General features: G+C 39.8%; 1 protein-coding gene across 15 annotated transcripts in view; it reads right to left on the reverse strand.

Annotated features, from left to right (window-relative positions):
* The window catches only part of CEP162 (centrosomal protein 162), an 85,266-nt gene that overhangs the window by 15,820 nt on the left and 49,526 nt on the right, over positions 1–19,920 (reverse strand). For 10 of the 15 annotated variants that reach the window (XR_002810637.2, XR_011421773.1, XM_023649395.2 and 7 more), the window contains 7 exons: positions 18,912–19,017; positions 13,028–13,154; positions 11,640–11,803; positions 10,798–10,902; positions 7,439–7,651; positions 3,428–4,077; positions 497–638 (listed from right to left, as the gene is read on the reverse strand). Coding sequence is in view for 11 of the 15 variants with exons in the window: in XM_023649395.2 (XP_023505163.1) it covers positions 497–638; positions 3,428–4,077; positions 7,439–7,651; positions 10,798–10,902; positions 11,640–11,803; positions 13,028–13,154; positions 18,912–19,017 (1,507 nt within the window). In the remaining 4 variants the exon portion in view is untranslated. The remainder of the gene's footprint in view (positions 1–496; positions 639–3,427; positions 4,078–7,438; positions 7,652–10,797; positions 10,903–11,639; positions 11,804–13,027; positions 13,155–18,911; positions 19,018–19,920) is intronic. The other 5 variants (XR_011421772.1, XR_011421774.1, XM_070222764.1 and 2 more) reach the window with 1 other exon arrangement.

Genomic DNA, 19,920 nt, shown 5'->3' on the forward strand with positions numbered 1-19,920 from the left:
TGCTTTGTACTGGCTAGAGCTGTGTCTCTCTCTGTTCATTACTTTATCCCCAGTGCCTGACTGTCTATAGACCCTAAATCACTACTTGTTTAATGAATGAAAAGAGGGCAAGAAGAATGACTAGGATAATTACTTGTCAGTTGGGACTTGGGGTGGAGAGGGATGGTTCAACATTCAAGTTCAAGCACAAGGTCCCAGTCATGTTAGACACACCCCTCAAGCACGCATTACAACCTACTTAGAGGAAGGTCTATATGAGAAACATAGGGACAAAACTGTAAAAACACCTAATTTGAGCTATAATTTTCAAACGCAATAGTTAAACATGTGCTGATGGTATCCTCTCCTATTAAAAAAATCAAGCCAACGATAATTCCCCATTTCTAACACCAACCTCAGAAAGCGAGGTTAAAATATCTCCAAATTAATGTTCTGTTAACAGTCCTGAAAAAAAAAATCACATTAAACTCAAAGAAAGTTTGTTAAAGTCATCTACCTCTTGAGTTGCTATTTTACGATTTAGTTCCGCTACTTTGGAAGAGGAATTTTCTACTGCATTTTGGCAAAGGAGCTTCTCTATTTCCCTCTGATGAGCTGCTTTGAGAGATGTGATGTGTGCTGCGGTGTCTTCCTTGACCCTACAGGGAAAATGACAGAAAACCACACGTAAACGTGGCTCTTCAACCTCTAATTCAGAGTTAGCACAAAAAAAGTGTAAGCAGACTGGAACTTAAGTGAAAGGAGAGGGAGCACCAATATCCAGTGTACTGTGCGAGGCGCTCTATATGTCATCGCCTTGAGTTCTTACGACCACGCCACCAACTCACTATTACGTACGGAATTTTATAAGGCAAACTTGCATTTAGGAAAGAGTGATGTATCCAGGGTCCCAGGTCAACAAGCTGCAGGGCTGGGGTTAGAGCCCAGTACAGTTGAACCCCAAAGTCTGGGCCTTCCACTCGACTCCTCGCCTGGGGCTGCACTTTCTGAGGGAATCAAAGGTTCCACACGTTCTGATGGATTCAAAGCCAAGGGCCTGTCATTTTACCCTTTAAGATAATCTCAGATGTCCTGCCCAGGTTCTGATTTGGGAAATCACAGCTGTTTCCTTTATAATCTTAATGTTTTGTGTCTAGGCGACATTCACCAGGTCTTGGGCCATGCACAGGACTCCAGGCCTCACTGCATGTTGTGAGCATAAAATGATCTTTACATAATTCTTAGGACACAGGGTAATCTGAACCTAATTAATTTGGACCCTCAAGTGTGAGAGACTATTCATTTGTCGCTGTGACAAAATTTATGCATTCAGAGGCAGTTTAGTAAATGGTAAAGTTATGACTAGAGACTTGATACATTTCTTACAGATAAATATTTCCTCTTACTGTAAAAATTATTAAAAAAGACAGGATTTTACTCAAAGTAGATATTTAATAAATCACTGTTGATACTTATTAACGTGGCAATTCTCAAACTACAAACAAACACATCAGTTGCTTCTTTGACTACATGAATATTTCTTCATGGAAACAGCATGATTAGGGCCTGGGAAAAGCAGAAAATCGAAAGCACCCATGATATAAGTGAAGTATTGTGAAAACAGCCTAAATCTGGGACGAGACAAGGTTACCCCTCACTTCTCAGACCCAGAGCTGTCTGAGAAACAGAGTAAGGATACTAAAAAATAATAAACATATATAGGAAAATTTATAGGAAAAATTTAAATTTTACATTATTTCTAGGAAAGAATGTGATTCTCTCCCAATAACTTCACTGCTCCTATCACATTCAGAACTAAAGAAACACGGTTTCAGCTTGGAAGCAACACGGTTACCATGACGACTCAATCAGACGCGGCTGCCAATCAGTCACCAAGCGTTTGCGAGGTGCTTCCTATGCTCATTCTGCACCTACACCAGGGTGTAAAAGGATGGAAGTGCACCTCACATCCATCCTCAAGGAGCTCTAAGGCGGCGTATGATCAGTGCTTTCTTGGTGCGTGAGTTCCACAGGAAGTGGAGGCGGGAGCAGGCCACTTCCTGGGAAGCTCTAGGGAATATTTTGTGGAAGAGGTAGGACTCGAAATATGAACGAGCAAAAGACAGTGAAGAAATTCAAGTGAGGCCCACTGACTCGTATTAGAACGGGGAGAGGACCTGAGGCCAGGTAGAGAAATTTGTCTTGATACTTGAGGAAGTTGGGAGTCAGTGGAGGGCAGAGTGACTCAGACACAGGATGAATTAAAGAATACTAATGTTTTTAAGCACGATGATTGGGGGAGGCAGAAACTACAATCGGGACATCAGGTTGGGAACAACGTCTAGGAAAGCAGGTAGGCTGCACTACACTAAGGAAGGAAGCAAACTAAGAAATACCTATAAGGAAGCAACCCAGAGACTGTGAACGCAAGGAGTAAAGGAGGTAAAGCTGGGCCAGGCAACTGAAAATACATGATCATAGACAGAGATGAGGAAGTTGGGAAGAGGAGCTAGTTAATGGGTAAAAAAGAGATAAAATTTGAGATACTACTGATTCCAAGAGAAACAATCCAACAAATAGTTGTAGATTTGACACCTGAGCTCAGACTTAACATCTAAGAACAAGGCTTAAAAAGTAAATCTAGAAGTTACGGTTCATAGAAGCCATAAGAATGGATGAGTTTAGCAATGGAGAAAGGACAGAGAATAGACAGAGAGCTAAAAACAACTTTGGCAGAAATTCAGATTTTCAGGGAGGGCAAATGAAGAGGGGTCAGTGAAAAGGAACAGAAAAGGAGTTCGGTCAGAGGGGCCAAGTCACGGAGGGTAAGGGAGGAAGCACTTCGGGAAAGGCAGCGCAGTCATGATGCCAGGGAAAGTGAGGGTAGGGAAAACTCCACTGGTCTGGGAAAGGTCATTACTGAAAGGCCAGGTTCAAGAGTGGGGAGGAGGATGAGGCATATTTGAGAGGAACTGAGGGGGAAGGAGAAGAGGAGGCTTCTTGTGGAAAACTGGTACTGACAGAGAGAGGACTAGAACGAGGGTTGATCAGGTGACAAAGATATGAGCCCGTCAGGAGGCTCAGACGAAAGAGACAGTAGACAGCACTCAGAGATTCTGAGAAAGAAATGACGAGTATAACAGTTCTTCAAAGCATGAATGGGTGTGATCACATGATTAGTTTGAAGATTTATTCAGAAAAAGAGGATGTCAGCCCAAGGAGATGGTTTGGGTTGACGTGGAGATTCAGGTTCATCGGGATCTGGGCTTCCAACAGGTAGAGGATCCCACTCTGAAACACATCTATGCTTCACAACGTAATGCGATTTCTTAGAATGTGGTTATGAATTCAGTTCAGGGTCTAACCAATTATCCAGAGGAAATCTACTTTGTAAGTTTGAAATTTTTATCTTTTTATGTCCCCATATATTTACAAATTCATGTTTTACCTTTTCACAGAATTTTCAAATTGGTTCATGGCTACTTCAGATTTCATCTTCAGCTCATTCCTCTCCACAGTTAATCTCTCCAGTTCATTTTTCAATCTGTAGTTTTCTTCTAAAACCTCTGAAATACGGGAATCAGTAAAAGTATGTGGTTGGTAAAGCTTGCCACCCTGGGTTCCAGAGAAAGAGGCAGCATTTCTTTTACCTGGGTGCAAAACATCTTTCTTCACCCTTTTTGCAGTCATTTCCTCTCTCCCCTTAGAGTTCTGGTTAGACAGCATCATTTTTCTCTCCTTCTGCAGCCTCTCCACAGTCTTCGACAGGTCTTGTACTTCTCTCCCCTTGGCAGCCAGCTCCTCATTGAGTCTCACCAGTTTAGCTTTCGCATGAGCCTGTTCCACCTGGAATTCTAGAGACTGGAAATCTTGATCATCTTTGTCATTTTTGAGTTCTAACTCAGCATTCCGATGTTTGAGAACATCTATTTCAGCTTCAAGGTTTCTTACAGTGAGTTGATGGGCTTCCTTAAGGTCGCTGAGTTCCTTCTCTAGCACTTTAACCCTGCAGGAGCTGTCATGCTGGCTCTGGGGTGCTTCCTTTAATTTGCAGGCAAGAAGCTGCTCCTGCTCCTCCAGTCTCTGTTCATACTGAATCTGAGAAAAAGAATCCATGTAATGCCAAACCACTGCTAACCATTTCATTACTGAAATAACGTAGCCCTGCACGCTACCAGGTCCTACCTAGTTCTTCATTCAGGTACTCATTACGTACTCTGATGCCTCCACTCTGTGTTCCTTGAGTCAGTCATATGTATTGAAGTCCTAATCTTTGAAGAGCATAACATTACATATTCTCAACATATGTTGTATAATTCATAATGAATATACTGCTCCATAAATGTTCAATTACACGTTTTTGTACACCCTAAAACTTAATTTTAAACCTCACAATCAAAGCAGTTATTGTGTACCCTTCTCTATGCAAATTAACAAACTATATACTCTTGGAGGATAAAGAGGGAAAGCAACTGGGGGTACTGAAGTCTTTAAGAAATAGCGCATTTTCAACTTTCTAACACCAATTTAGAAAACTCAGAGAAAGTAAGTCTGCTTGGGGTTTATATACTGGACCTTTAGTATGTAAACGAAATAACCTGAATGGCTTACTCTGGAGGGCGGGACCGATGATAGTGTTTGTTCATTCAGTCAATGAATATTCATTGAGTTACAACTGTATGCTGGTTTCCAGAGAAAAAGAAACTCAGTTCTCGCCTTTAAACAGTTCCCAGCCTGGTGAAGAGAGCGACACGGCAACAGTTTCAACGTGCTAGGTAACTGCGGTGATGGGCCTATGAACGTGGTGTAGAGGGGGCAAGGCACCCAATTGTGTCTGGAGGTCCAGCGGAAGATGCACAGAGGGAGCACGTTTGAGTTCCATTTAACTTCAGCCTTGAGGAATGAGTGTGAAACTGTGGATAAGTGAAAGCACGGACATTCTAGAAGTAGGAAGAGCACATGTGAAGGCAGGTGAAAGCTTGGTGTGTACTGGCAATCAGAAATGAGGGGAGGAAGTGAGCAGGGACAGGAGTGGGATGGGGTTGAGATTGCAAAAAGGAAAACCCACGGGTAGATATAGATATATAAAAATGGAGCAGGGGGTTGGAACTCATGCCACTATTTGGTCAGTGAAATATTAATAATAACTGTAATTGTTATAATCATTTAATGAGTGTTTGCTACACTTCAGGAATGGTACTAGGGCTCCACACAATTCTGCCACTCAATCCTTCTGATATCCTTTGAAGTGGGGATTAAGTAATTAAAATACTTATTGAGCATCTACTCTGTGCCAGGCACCCTGCTGAATCATGGACTACAACATTGAGTGAGAGCAGAACAGTGCCAGCCAACATGAAGTCCAGAAGCTGGATGGGGAGAGAGATCACTAATGATCCAATCAAAATGGCTGTAAATATGGTGGGTGCAAGGAAGGAGAGGCACATGGGGCTCCAGTGCTTATAGAGGGACTCTGCCTACACGGAGTCCAGGGAAGGCTTCACTGGGGAAGCCGTGCTTGGGCCGAGAGCTGAAGGGCAGGAGCACCATAACTGTGAAGGAGGAGGGCAGAGCACACCAACAGCAGCAACAGAGTACAGAAATTTTTGTGACTGTAGGACACACGGCAATTCAGAGAAAAAGGTCAGTATGACTGCACAGAGGAAGCATGGTGTGAGAAGACACTGGAGAGAAACGAGGGGCCTGGCCATCCATGGATTTACAGGCTGTATATTTATCCTAAGAGGAACAGGAAGTTATTGAGGAGTATAAGCAAAGGCGTGTAAGTGTGTGTATAAGACACAGAAGTATGAAAATACATTTTTGACTTTAGTGTCAGGACCTGATTAGAGGATGGGGTGAAGTGAACATGTGTAGACTAGTCAGGAGGTTACGACAGTAATCCAAGCTATTCTAAATTTCTTATGAATGATGGTAGTAGAGCCACATGGTGATGAAAAGGAACAGAGGAATTGAAAGAAACTTAGGAGTAAAAACGGCATAACTGGCAGTCAGTCAGTTATCACCACCTCTCTCTGACACATGAGGACACTGAGCTCAGAGAGGTTAAGTAACTGGAGCAAAGTCATGAAGCTATAATGGTGAAAATGGGCCCAGTCTCAAGCTTGGGCTGACTCCAAAGCCTGTGTGTTTTCCATTATGCTCCAGTCTCCCATACGCAGGCGGCGAGTCTGCTAAAAGTAGAGTGGGTCAGGGGTGGGGGCAAGATGAACCTGATGGAAGGTCTGGAGTTGACGCTTAGGGGAATGGAAGAAAGAACTGATCAGCCATGTGCGACAGGCTTGTCAAGCAGCACTGAAGGAATTCATGAGACTGGACATCCGCACACCTATGGTGGCCCTACTCTCACACTGTGCAATTTCCTTCAGAAGCACAAAGCTGAGTGAGTGGAGGAGTGGAGAAGGACATGGGTAACTGGGGAAGGGGGCGAGCAAGTTAAGGGTGGCTGAAAACTGGGTGGTTAAAGGAGGACTACACCTTGGAATTTAGGATAGTAAGAGAAGAAAGTGAACTAGGTAGGGGGCTGAGAGATTCAAAAAAAGTGGGTGGAGTAAAGAAACCCAAACTCCGCGATATGACCTTAACTAGCAGGACAATGTATTTCTAGGTTTTCAAACTTTTACTATTTCTGGAATCTAATATTCTATCATTTGTTGCTTCTCTCAGGATAGTACTCTGTGAGGAGTGAGCTCTGCTTCCTAGAAGCAGTGGCATAGGGTCTGAGGCCTCCTGCTGTTGCTCACCAGCGGCAGAACCTTGGGCAATACAGCTAAATTGTGAATATGTCAGTTCCCTCATCCGTAAAAGAGGGTAAAAACATCTACTTCTCACAGGTGACTGGAAGGATTATGCAGGATGAAGTACAATGTCTGTGAAAGCATGGAGCATGAATTACTGCAGGAACCATGTGCTCAATAAGTTTTTAAATCATGTCCTGTTTCATACTTCATCATAGTGACACTTGTACTTTCTGATTCATTCCTGATGAAGGATCAGAAAACTTGGAAAATAAGACATTTTCAGCAAATGCTGCCCTGGCCCCTGCTCTACCCCAAAAAACATATTCTTCTGTCTCATTCCCTCTCCCTTGTCTAGGTAAATTTCAGAAAAATATTTTCAACCCTGGTAATTTTTTAAAAATTTCATATTGAACATCTATCGGAGATGTTTTATACTGCCTTTCATGACTTAATTTCCACAGATTCTAGTATCACTGAGAAGGACTTATGTAAAGATTATCCTGTGCTTGATTATTCCATGTCTGAAGTAAGACACTGCTGAAGGAGGACAAAAAAATAGGACTGATCGAGGTTTCCTTTGCATCTGTTGACACTGGTGGGAAAGGATGTTTAGAGCTATTTGTTAAAATGAGATCTAAGCAGCCCCCAGCCCCAGGGTCCATCTCTGAGCCCCGTCTCCACGGCTACCCGGCACTTACCTTCATTTTCTGAAACTGCTGTTCCATGGTACGAAGGCTTTTCTTTGCTTCTTCATCTTTGCCCTCCAGATCAGCTTCTAGCTTTTTTATCCTTTTTTCCATAAATTCCACTGTATTTCTATCCACTGTATCAGTAGCTGCTGATGCAGCCAATATTAAAGCAGGTAAAGAATTGGGATGTCTTCTCTTTAGAATTCCCTCCATTTCCTTAACCTATTAAAATATTTTTGTATATATGTAAGGTCAGAAATAGATTAAAATTAAGCAGCTTAATGTATCAACTTAGATTATGTTACATAAGTTATGTGTAGATTTCAAAGAGATGTTTATATCACATCTGAAGACTGAATCAAATGCACAGAAGCACAAATTGATTTCAAATTTTATATCCCTAGATTATCTGATTAAAAAATCCTATATACGAGCCTGGCCCCAAGGCTAAGTGGTTAAAGTTCCGTGCACTCTGCTTTGACAGCCCAGGTTTGCAGGTCTGGATCCTGGGCATGGACCTACTCCACTCACTAGCCATGCTGTGGAGGTGACCCACATACAGAATAGAGGAAAACCGGCACAGATGTTAGCTTAGGGTTGATCCTCCCCAAAGGGAAAAAAGAAAAAAAAGAGGAGGAGTGGCAATGGAAGTTAGCTCAGGGCGAATTTTCCTCAGCAAAAAAAACCCCCAAAAACAAAAAGAAAACCCTATATATAATGTCTAATTCAGTACTGGTTAATTTACAGAAATCCTCTTACATTCATTTGAAATGGATCTTGGCAATAGCCAATCTTTTTGAGGACAAAGCTCTTTCCCTTCCCTTTTTTCCACAGACCCCCTCAGATGATAGTACTAATATTATCTACTGACTGACAAATTACTTATATGCACATGAATGTGTGAACTTTTCACAATAAACATACAGCTTCCTAAGCACTGGCCCCTGCCTGCAACAATCTCCACCCTACCCCAGCCCCCTCCAAGTGAAGTGAAGTGGAATCTACTGTAAAATGACTTCTTTCAATGAGGAAGCAAGGAGGATTAGATGGCATTTAGTCTATAAAAAAGTAACATATTATGTGTTCTTTCTGTAATAAAGAATGGCACCAGAGTCCACAGAAATGAGAGATTCATGTTCTATATACATATGTGTATATACCTGCTTTTGTTAAAGGTATTATGGTTAAGATACCTTCGAAAAACATACATTAAAACACTAAATTCTTTGCTGAACAGTTTACTAGCCTCTGAGCATGCTCAGAGTCCTGTTTTTACAGACTGAACACTGCTCACACGAGGAATTTAAGGGTCACATGGTTTGCAAAGTTTAACAGCAAGTATTTCCACTCATGAAGACTGCTTGTGCATTGACAGAAGCACCATAAACTGGGAAACGTCCAGATACAAATATTAATCATTTCTTTCATCTCCAAAATTTTCAAAGCTTTGCTTCCTTTGGTATTAAAAATCTAATTATTTGAATTAGATGTAAGCATATAAAGGTATATACTTACACATATATACCACATCTATTAAAACAGAAGATCTAGATTTTTAAAAATGAATTTGTTTTAACATCTACAATTAATGCATTCATTTAAAATTTTAAGAAATTTTGATACCCTGTTATGTTACATTTTTGGAGGAAAATTAGATTTTATTTATTCTTCTTTAATTTTGTTTTTTAATATTATTCTTTGGTCTCTGATACCAGTGTGGCTGTCATACAAAGTAAATTTTTAAAAAAATTCTCACTGGAAATTAAACTGTGGAATATTCCACTAAATAAAAGCATGAACAATCGCACATAATCTGAAATTTTCATTACAACATACATCTAATTAGCCCCATTTTTACTTACGTGCTATTTAGAAAAGGAGATGTTTTACTGTATAACTCCTCTATTTCAGAATATGGCTCCAAAATGATTCTTAATATATTATTATATACCTTGATTATAAACTACATATTAAGGTTTGAAATCATTAGGACGGAAATATTCATGGGAACAAAATTAATACAATCTGAAATGTACATGCAGCAAACTATACAAACTACTACTAATGGGTAATATTTTACAAAGACAATCTTAGATGATAAACCAATAAATTTTTAATTAAAGTGTTAATCAAAGAGGGAAGTTACTTTTATAAAACGTTCTATTTCTGCTCAATACTCATCACCTATTTCAAGTCAACTTTGCTTTTGAAGCATGCTTTGTTTCTCACTCATAGATTCAGCTCTACGTTGCTTCTCTAGGTCACGTAGCGGAGAAGCAGTTCCTTTGCTCTCTCTCACCATTCTGGCTGGCTTCTATGTTGGCTAATCTAAATCTTAAGCGCTGAAGAAAAGCCAAGCAATCCTGGACTACAGTTATTTCAGGGTATTTCTAGCTCTCTGAATAACCTCTGTCCTGTTCCTTTCCTGGCCTCTGAACCAAACTACCAAATCATACCTTTTAATATAGCAACAGGTCCTGTAAAAGTAGCAAAGTTAATTTTTTGCTTAGTTTTCCTTCTACCCATAAAACTTAGATAATATTCAGCCCAGTGATGACCTCACAGCTTTGGGTTTGTGATAGAATAATAGCTCTATGTTCAAGCGTCATGACTTGACTACAGAATCATGCTCCCTTATGAACAGGGCTGGAAATTCTTAATTTATCTAGTTATGAATACAAATTCTAAATTACAGAAAGTCTTAAATACAGAAGGAAAAAGTTAATTAACATTCCACCCCACAAAACAACTACTTAAATGAAAATCTTTATCCTAATAAGCATCACTACATGATTTTTGAGAGGTCTCCCAGCCACACTGACCATGAAATGAACATTTCTAAGCCTAAACCAGAGAGCAAGAGCTCAAAATTATGGCCAGCTCTTTAGGAGGCTGAATGTTTCGTTTCCAGGGTATTTTGTGATACTTCCCAAGCACTACGAATATGCTGCCAACTCAGGGATCTCGATCTGTACTCCTCTCTCACGTATCTTTCCGTGGGAGAAGGAATCCTAACTCCACACTCAGAGTTTCAACATTCTGCTTCCTTCCTCCAAGATGTCTAATAGAGCTGGGATGCAGAATAACCTTTCACCAGTCTACCATCTAATGAAGCACATTAGTCTAAAAATTCTTTATGCATAAAGCTGTAGATTATATACAATGATGCTGTTTACTACTTTTATTAAGGTTACTTTAAATACTGTGTATCAAGTATTTTTAAAGTAGGGGCAGTTCCATAATAAGATAAATGAACAAAAAAAAGAATTTCCAGGTTGACTACATTTTGTAGGAACTCCTGAAACAAGAGAAAACAAAACTGTACTATATATAAAATACCTTAAGGAAAATTTACCCTGAACACATACTTGTCGCTCTAGATCCTGAATTTTTTTGGCATCAGCTGCTCTATCTTTTAAACGTATCTTCTGCTGAATAGATGGACTTCCAGATTCAGCTTTCAGTTTCTCAACCTATCAATAAGAGAAGAACATGTTAAAAAGCATATTTAAAGCATACCAGAGAAACCCCAGGAGGGAAGCACAGTGGTGGTGCATTCATTCATTTATGAATTCCCAGATATGGCACTGTGCTGGCCACATGATGGCGAACAAGACCAGCCATGTCCCGGCTCTCCTGGTGCTTAAGCTCTAGCAGAAGACAGCTGATAAGCTAATAAAGCAAATCAATAAGTAAATAACTTCAGAGAGTGACAGGTGCTATGAAGAAAATAAAACAGAGTGAAGGAATGGGAAGAAAGAGTCAGAGGGAGTGGGACTGGTAGCTACGTTAGGAAAGAAGGTCAGGAGACATCTCTCTGAGGAGTAGAAACTTGAGCTGAGACTTAACGAGTGAGACATGGGAAGCCAAGGCCAAAGCAATCTAGGCTAAGGCAACAGATGGAATAAGCTCAGCACATCAAGAATCAGAGGACGCCTGGTGTGCCTGGCGGAGAGGGACTCCTGGGGGTGTGGCACAGAGAGGCTGGCAGGGTTCAGACCACATGGGGACCTGACAGGTGACAAGGAGCCTGGATTTATTCTCAGTCTAACTGACAACAGACTACATCTAAAAGCAAACCAAATCCAAAACAGTTATTTTAATTAAGTGTTTAGAGTATTGATTCAATGACACTTAAAAGGTTAAGAAGAACTGATGGTTGAAGACAATACGGTCCATCTACAGAATACATTCTGAAAGGACTTATTACCTCAAGTTTGAGCTTCTCAATTTCTTCATTTGCTTCTTTAAGCCGAATTGCATCTTTATCCAGAAGTTCCTGATTTTCAGCATACCACTGCAATCTTTTTTGCAGACGACTGATTTCTTGTTTATGTGTTTCTTGTAAAATTTTTATTTCATATAATTTTTCACCTATAAGACAAAGTAACTCAATAACTTAATTGTAATTTTTCAAAATATGAAAATAAACTCATTTAAAAGATTTTAAATGAAAACCAATGTCTATCTAATGAGAGCATTATGAAAACACAAGAGGCAAAAACAGCTCATGTATGCAAGGTAGTGTCTAGTTTAATCTATTATTAAACAGAGATGAAGACTGTGTTCACAGTCCAAATCCTCAAACTTGTAGCAAAGTGGGCTATGTAGAAATTTTTGATAAATCAATTGTTTTCTCACTGACTTTCAATATAAAAGTAAGTAAAGTCGTTTGCATGGAAAAATAAATGTTGGATTGAAGAGATAAAAATGAAGAATTTCTATAATTCTATTAAAAAGTAGCAATGGCTACTTTAAACATTAAAAGAGTGCTTACTATGCATGATTTTATTTAACATAAACTTATACGAGGGGTACTACTATTATTATTCTGTGTTACAGATGAGGAAAGTAATTTTCTTACAAACAGGCGAGTGGATTTTATTGTACATATCTTACACTGAAGATCATACTATGTCAGAGGAAAGATGCTGACGTTGGCAAACAAGTGCTCCTCTGAGCTACCCTTCCAGCCCTGTGTTCTGCCAGCCTGAGCTCCAATCCATAGACGCACTCAGAAACATGCTCACGAAACACACCTCAGCAGCCTCCCTCATTCCTTCACTCCTGCATCTTACCACCTGCCAGGACCCAGCTCAACGCCACTCCTCCCTGAAACCCTGATTTAGCACTCCATCTCAGATTTATTTGTAATTTCTTACTATTAAGCCTCTCTGCATTCTTACTTTCCTTTGTTCTCCCTGATGGGGAAGGCCATATTTATCCTCATGTTTTGACAAACATAGTGCATTGTTACTTGTTCATTTGGTAAATATCTGAGAGCTGACATTTCAGACTCAGGGTAGAAAGACAGACCATGTCCTCAGGGAGGTCACAGTCTCTCTGGGATGACAGCCATGGAAACAATTAAACACAGACTGCCACGAATTCAAAGTAATCCTTGATTTTCTTGATCGTGCAATTCTTCCTGCTAAAACCAATCCAATGCACATATCTATTAATAATTACAAAAAGTTTCTAAAATTAGAATGTACTTCAAGGAACAGCATTTTGATTATACTCTCCAATTGGCATTACTCAAATTCAATGAGAACAGTTATACGTATGAAGGTACACTGTTTCAGCTCAGTGTTTTACCTGTGGCATAAGCAATCTGATCCTTGGCTTGGTCTCTCTCTTTCCTCATTTTTTCCAAGTCTACTTCAAGAGCTTGTCTGTCTTGCTTCAGCCTTTTGATGTCTTCCAATAAACTGTTTTTTTCTTTCTTGATATTCATAGAAATAGAAAAGCAGATTATTTCTAACCACAATAAATTGTGGTATAGTCTCTCTCATCCGATCCATCATAAATACTGCTAATCATTTTTCCTAAATTTTAGCTCTAATTTGATCACTCCCCCTCGCCCCAAATTATTACTAGCTCCCCCTAGCCTACTAGAAGCAGTTTTAATCCTCTGACTCAGCACAGCCTTAAAGACCTTCTAGTCTACTGTTCTAACTTCTCCTGGACTACTGCAATGACCTCCTAACTAGTCGGCCTCTTCCACCCTCAGCACCTACAGTCTGTTGTCCTCACAGCAGCTGGAGGAAGTGTTTTACAAAAGACTCAGTTTGCTATCACTCCTCTGTCGGAAACTCTCTGGTGGCTCCCATCCCTCCCAGGGCAAACCCAAAGTCGTTCCCATGACCCTCAGTATCACACAGCCAGCCTTGCCCACGGCTCTGACCGCATCTACTACAAATCCTCTCCTGTCACTTGACTCCAGTGCAGGGACCTCCTGGCTGTTCACTGAGAACAGGGACCGAGATCTCCTACCCCAAGGTGTTTGCACTGTTTCCTTTGCCCACGGCACTCTGCCCCCAGAGGGCCAGGAGGCCTGCTCCTTCACTTCATTTTCCTGCTCAAATGGAGCCCCAGGAAGGCTTCCCTGATGACTCTTTCTAAAATGTCAACCCCCATCCTGGCCCAGGTATGTTGCTTTATTCTCTCCTCACAACACTCATCACCACATGACATACTACCTAGTTACTTGACAGTAGGGCTTTATTTTGCTAACCCTTGTATCATGTTTGCAGAAAAAATGTTTGACACACCAAAAAACGTCTAATGAATTCTCAATATGCCCTCCATTCTATACTACTCTCAATAACCCCCATTCATCTGCTTGATAAAACCATACTTACCCTTCAAAGCTTAGTTCAAATAAGGCTATTCCTGATAATCCCTCCTCTACGTTCCCACACACCTCCACTGCACCTCTAGAATGGCATTTATTACTTTGTTTCATATGACACTGATTTGTGTACACAACTCCTCTCTTTATTAGGCTGAAAGCTCTATGGGGACCAAGACTGACTTTTACTACCTGTTTGCTTTACGGCACCAAGCGTGTGGCAGGTACTCATTAAATGCACATCGAACTGAACTCATAATTGCTGAAGAAACTCTTCGACTCATGGCAGTACACTTGGTATAGCTAAGTTTCAAAATAAAAATTCTTACAAATTCTGTATCGCACTACCTTCCAATCTAAATCAGTCTTACAAAGAAAATAAATCCATTCTGAAAGCACTGTATAATCCTGGTCTCCGGCTGTGTCACAGATGGAACTACAACATTCCCTGTTTAATCCTCTGTAGATGTCTTTTCAGGAGAGCACTGAGTTTCTTCAAGTTTTTGAACACTCAGGTATCCTCCTGCACATACCCTTTGCTTAATTAATTCAATCAATTTAGAAATGCTCTCTAGCACCATCTACTTCACGGAATTCCAGGATTTTAGAAGTCAAAGGAACTTTAAACATCCTGAGTTCAGTCAGGCAGTTGCTGCTTAAATGGATGTCCACTCTATGCTTGCATCTGTCCAGGGACTGAGACCTCCCACCCTCATGAAGCCAGAGTGTCCCACATCCATCTGTGGGCACAGTGCTTTGGCTGGCAAGGACTCCCCTTCCTTGTGAGCCACTGTGTAGACACTCAGAGGGTCTCTGCCTGCCGCTCTGACGGGATCCTCCACCACTCTTGTCCTTACTCACCCACTTCTGCCTCAGAAGCCTCTGCTTCTGGAAAGTAACAAGCCCATTCCTGACTCTCCCCTGGTTGGAAGGCTCGACCTCTACATGCTGAGCTGCTTCTCTTCAGCTCTTACCTCAGACGTCACTTTCTCAGCGAGTGCCTCCAATGAATGCTGCCTTGCCCCTGCCCCACCTACCATTATTCTCTATTTTTGTTTTCTTTAAAGAACTTACCTCTGTGTGTAATTATTTAATTAGTTTACTGATTTTCTGTCTTCCCCACTAGAATGCATCCTACCATGCAAGGTCCACGCCTGTCTTTTTTACCTACTGTTTTTCCAACACCAGGATGAGTACCTGGCACATAGCAGGTGCTGGATAGAGGCTGACTGAATGAATGAGCTGTGATCAGCCTCATTCCCCTCCCCCGCCGGGATGCTAAGAGGAAAGGGCTCAGGACCCTCACTTTTACAATGCGTCCATCCATAGCTTATAAAGAACCAACTCCACTTTAAGACTACACTAACTGACATTAATTTTTAAGGTACAAATTAGACTGGACACAATTATGGATATTATTATATTACAGATTTATCCCAGTATGAATAGTTTTTACTCTAAAACTATTTAAAATCAGAATATCATAAATGAATGAAAATAAAGGAATATCTACATTCCATCTTTCAGTATTTGCACGAATAAACAAATCCCCAAAGAATTTTTACTATTATCTTAAACTAACACTGGGGTTTAAAAAAATTTTTTTTTAAGGTTTGGCTTGCCTTTGGTAGTTTCACCATGATGGGCACAGATGTAGATTTTTACCTATTTATCCTCAGCAGGATCCACTGTGCTTCCTGAACTTCAGAATTCATCTCTTTTTATCATTTTGAGAACATTCTCAGCCATTATGTTTTAAAAATACTTAAATATATACTTTAGTACCTCATACATCTGATATTTTTCATTCTCTATTTTTCTGTTTCACTATAAGTTCCTTATATCTATCTTCTGGTTTATTAATTATTTTCTTAGCTGTGTTTGTTTGATCATTTATTTAACTTTTCTACTTAGTTTTTAATTTCCAGGAATATATTTTATTTCAGAGCTCTGTTTATTTTTCTCTGAATTTGCCTAGTCTGTTTTGTTCTCTCCTCATATTTTCTCATTTATTTTATATAATCATTTTAAGTCAATTTATTTTATGGTCTATTCAATAATTTTATAGGGGTTCTAATCTTGCTGTTTATTAAACCGTCCCACACCTGCTCATGGTGGATTGTTTCTCTGGGTTTTGTAATTTTGCAGTGTGTGCATATCATCAGTGGAATTTTATCTGTAGGAATACTGTGTGAGCTGGGTTCAGAATGTATACTTCTCTCTTTTTTTTTTGGTTGAGGAAGATTCTCCCTGAACTAACATCTGTTCTTAATCCTCTTCTTTTTTCGCTTATGGAAGATTAGGCCTGAGCTAACACCCATGCCAATCCTCCTCTATTTTTCGTACGTGGGATGCCTCCATGGCATGGCAGATAAGTGGAGTAGGTCCATGCTTGGGATCCGAACCCGCGATCCCAGGCCACAGAAGCGGAGCACATGAAACTTTAAACACTTGGCCATGGGGCCAGCCCCTTAGGTGTATCCTTCTAAAAGCTGTTTTGCATTTATTTCTTCTGAATACACTAGAGGTTATCATTGACTCAGGACCAAGTTTATGGAATTTTTTTGTTTGAGCATGACCAACCCTTGCAGGTAGCATCAATTCAAACACTAAAACACCAGTGGAAGCAGAAGGATGACATATATATTAACAACCAGTAAGGCACGAGCCCTGGGCAGAACAGACATTCTCCCCTCCCTTTCTAAAGATCAAGACAGAAAAGCTCTCTTGATATCTCGGCCCCTTATAAGGTGGGTGGATTCCTTCCTAGTCCACTGTTTTACTGAAGGACACGGCCCTGTGAAGGCCTGGTGTCCTGTCATCTCCGCTGGGCTTAAAGCTCAAGCCCCACGGTTCCTGAGCTGGCGGCCTAGGAGCAGAGGTTTCCTGCTAGGTTTGTATCCTTCTTCATTTCGGCCCCTAGAGAGCTCCCTCACTTTCTTGAGAGCTTGGTTATGCATTTATAAGATGTTTATTATATTTTATTCAGCATTTTCCAGTATTTTTAGTGGCAATTTTAGTTTCCTATTTGTCAGCAAAATATGTTCAAAACAGCACTTCTAAAAGGCCACTAATAATAGCCTTTGAATGAAGCTAATGCTATGCTTGAAACCTTCACGCTTTTCTAAGCCTTCATAAAATATGAGCAATATTAATTTCTCTTTTAACTTGTTAAGTTTTGAAGCCTACTAATAAGATGGGCATGCAATCATCCATTCTTTCTTTCTATCTTTTTGCCTACCTATCTACTTAAACATTCTGTACACACATTTACATATGTATCTGAAGAAAGTTCCCTAACGGGTTCATATTTGAAGCTGCATTTTTATATACTACAAAAACCTGTTAAACATCAGTTATTAAACTATGGTATGCTTAGATTTCTACGTAACCCACCTCTATATAATAAATTTCTTATTAAAAAGTGCTATGTAATTGGAATTTTTCTAATTTACATAATCATTCAAACACAGTCATACGCTACATAATGACATTTTGGTCAACAATGGACCACATATACGACAGTGGTCCCATAAGATTAATGCCATACAGCCAAGGTGTGGAGTAGGCTGTATCATCTAGGTTTGTGTAAGTACAGTATGATGTTCACACAACACAACACATTTCTCAGAACATTTCCCTGTCATTAAGCAACACGTGATTGTAGATTGGAAGGGCTTTTTAGTTTAGTGTTATGGTTCCTTTTCTTTTTTGGTGAGGAAGATTGTCCCTGAACTAACATCCATTGCCAATCTCCCACTTTTTGCTTGAGGAAGACTGCTGCTGAGCTAACATCTGTGCCAATCCTTTTCTGCCTGAGGAAGATTGCTGCTGAGCTAACATCTGTGCCAACCTTCCTCTATTTTATACATGGGACGCTACCACAGCATAGCCTGATGAGTGGTGTGTAGGTCTGTGGCCGGGATCTGAACCCGTGAACCCCAGGCTGCTGAAGCAGAACGTAGGAACTCAACCACGACACCACTGGGCTGGCCCTAGTGCTCTGGTTCTTATTGGGAGGGAGTGGAAGAATTAACTGCTCTCCCGCAGGGATGTGTGGAAATGTGGCAGTGGTTTTGATTGTTACAATGACGGTGGCTGCTTTGAGCACACAGTTCCTGAGCACAGGGATGATAAAAATCATGTAATACATGGGATTGTTCTGCTTAAAATAGAATTAACCTGCCCAATATTCCAAAATTTCTCCAATTGATAAATACTGCTTTAGAAAATTCTAAGCCATATTATTTATAATACAATTCAAGAAAAATAATTCAAGAACAATTCAAGAAAAATAATGAAAATAATGAAAATAATGAAAAAATAATGAAAAATGGAGCAGCTACTGCATTTCACGTCTTTGGTAGGTATGTGAGATATAAATATTCTGTAGATACAGTCTTTGCCTCCTGAAGTGCACATTCCACTTAAGACATTTTACCCATTGGCTTTTGGGTAAAAGTCAACTAACTTTTTAGGGTGAACAATCATCTTCAAATTATCTTCCTTTTTTAGCTGTACATTTCCAATGAGGAATTTGTTTGAAAAAAGGTATACATGCCCTAATAAGGTTCTGCCTCTGACATGGCTCCATGTGATCAATGCCTGATGAAAGGCTGGATTATAAAGACGATGCCACCTAAAACCAGTATTATGTCATTTTCTCTAGATTAAGGTCACATGTATGCTAAATGCTAATCTTAGATGTTCCTTAATTTTTAAATGGTATGAAATTTATAAATAGATCTTATTTATTCATAAATCACAAAAACAGACATTTTTTTACATATGGGAATCTTTTTAGTAATCTTTATTATTGCTAAAAGTTAAAAGCCCTCTGCAACTTACCTGTGCCGCCCGTAGTTCCGCTAACAGATCTGTAAAATTCTGGTTTCTACTGGGCTCTGGATCGTCAACTCCTTGAGACAGGAAACGACTTTTGTGCATCTGTTCTCTGATTTATTTTGAAAATAAAAAGATTTTTTTTTCTTTTTACAAGTACTCCTTTCATTGCAAAATATTCAATTCTTAAAAATTAAAACTCTAGTGGATGTTGGAACTATGTGAGTCATTGAAAAGAGAAAGTATATTTAATCTAAAGATTAAAATATTAAAATACTTAAAGAAGTATACTTCAAGGGAAATGCTTATGTTTAATCTAAAAGAATTAAAACCCTAAGATTATTGGCTTATTTGTAATATAAAAATATTTTCTCCCAATTCTCATAGAAAAAATCAATGTCCCAGAAAGATGTGCTGCAACTTCCCTGTGGTGTTGTGCATCCCTTTACATGTCATTCTAGACTCTTTTCTGAGACAGAGATCGCCAATCATACAGATGGAAACTGACAAATGAAAGAAAACACAGTCTACTATTTGGACTTTAGAATCAATTTTCCTGTTTTTCCAGAGACATTATACAAGGAGTTTAGGAATCCATATAAGATCATCTGCCCCTAATATACTAAACAAATCACTTATTTCATTGTGAAAGTTCATTGAGAGCTTCAGTTTGAGATCCTGGAGTAGATCTTCTCTTTTAAAAGCCAGGCAATATAAGATGTGATATTTTAAAATACTTTATTGAAGCATCTGGAAAGAAAGCGGATGTAAATGTTTTCATGCATCAGAACTGTGCAGATTATCACAATTGGCCTGGGGTCACACTCATCGGGAGAACAGGCATTTTTTCCCCTAATTTACACAAAAGTGCCCTTGCTTGCCAAGCTGTGTACCTTCTAGTTTTGTCTGCAATAAGGTGTGCCTGTTTCTATTTTGCATGAAGATCAGTATGAGCTAGCAGCAGCCCTGCCTCTTACACCCTACGTTATCTAACAAGGAAATACAAAAGGTATCT

This window comes from Equus caballus, chromosome 10 (genome assembly GCF_041296265.1).
Source record: "Equus caballus isolate H_3958 breed thoroughbred chromosome 10, TB-T2T, whole genome shotgun sequence".
Taxonomy (NCBI): domain Eukaryota; kingdom Metazoa; phylum Chordata; class Mammalia; order Perissodactyla; family Equidae; genus Equus; species Equus caballus.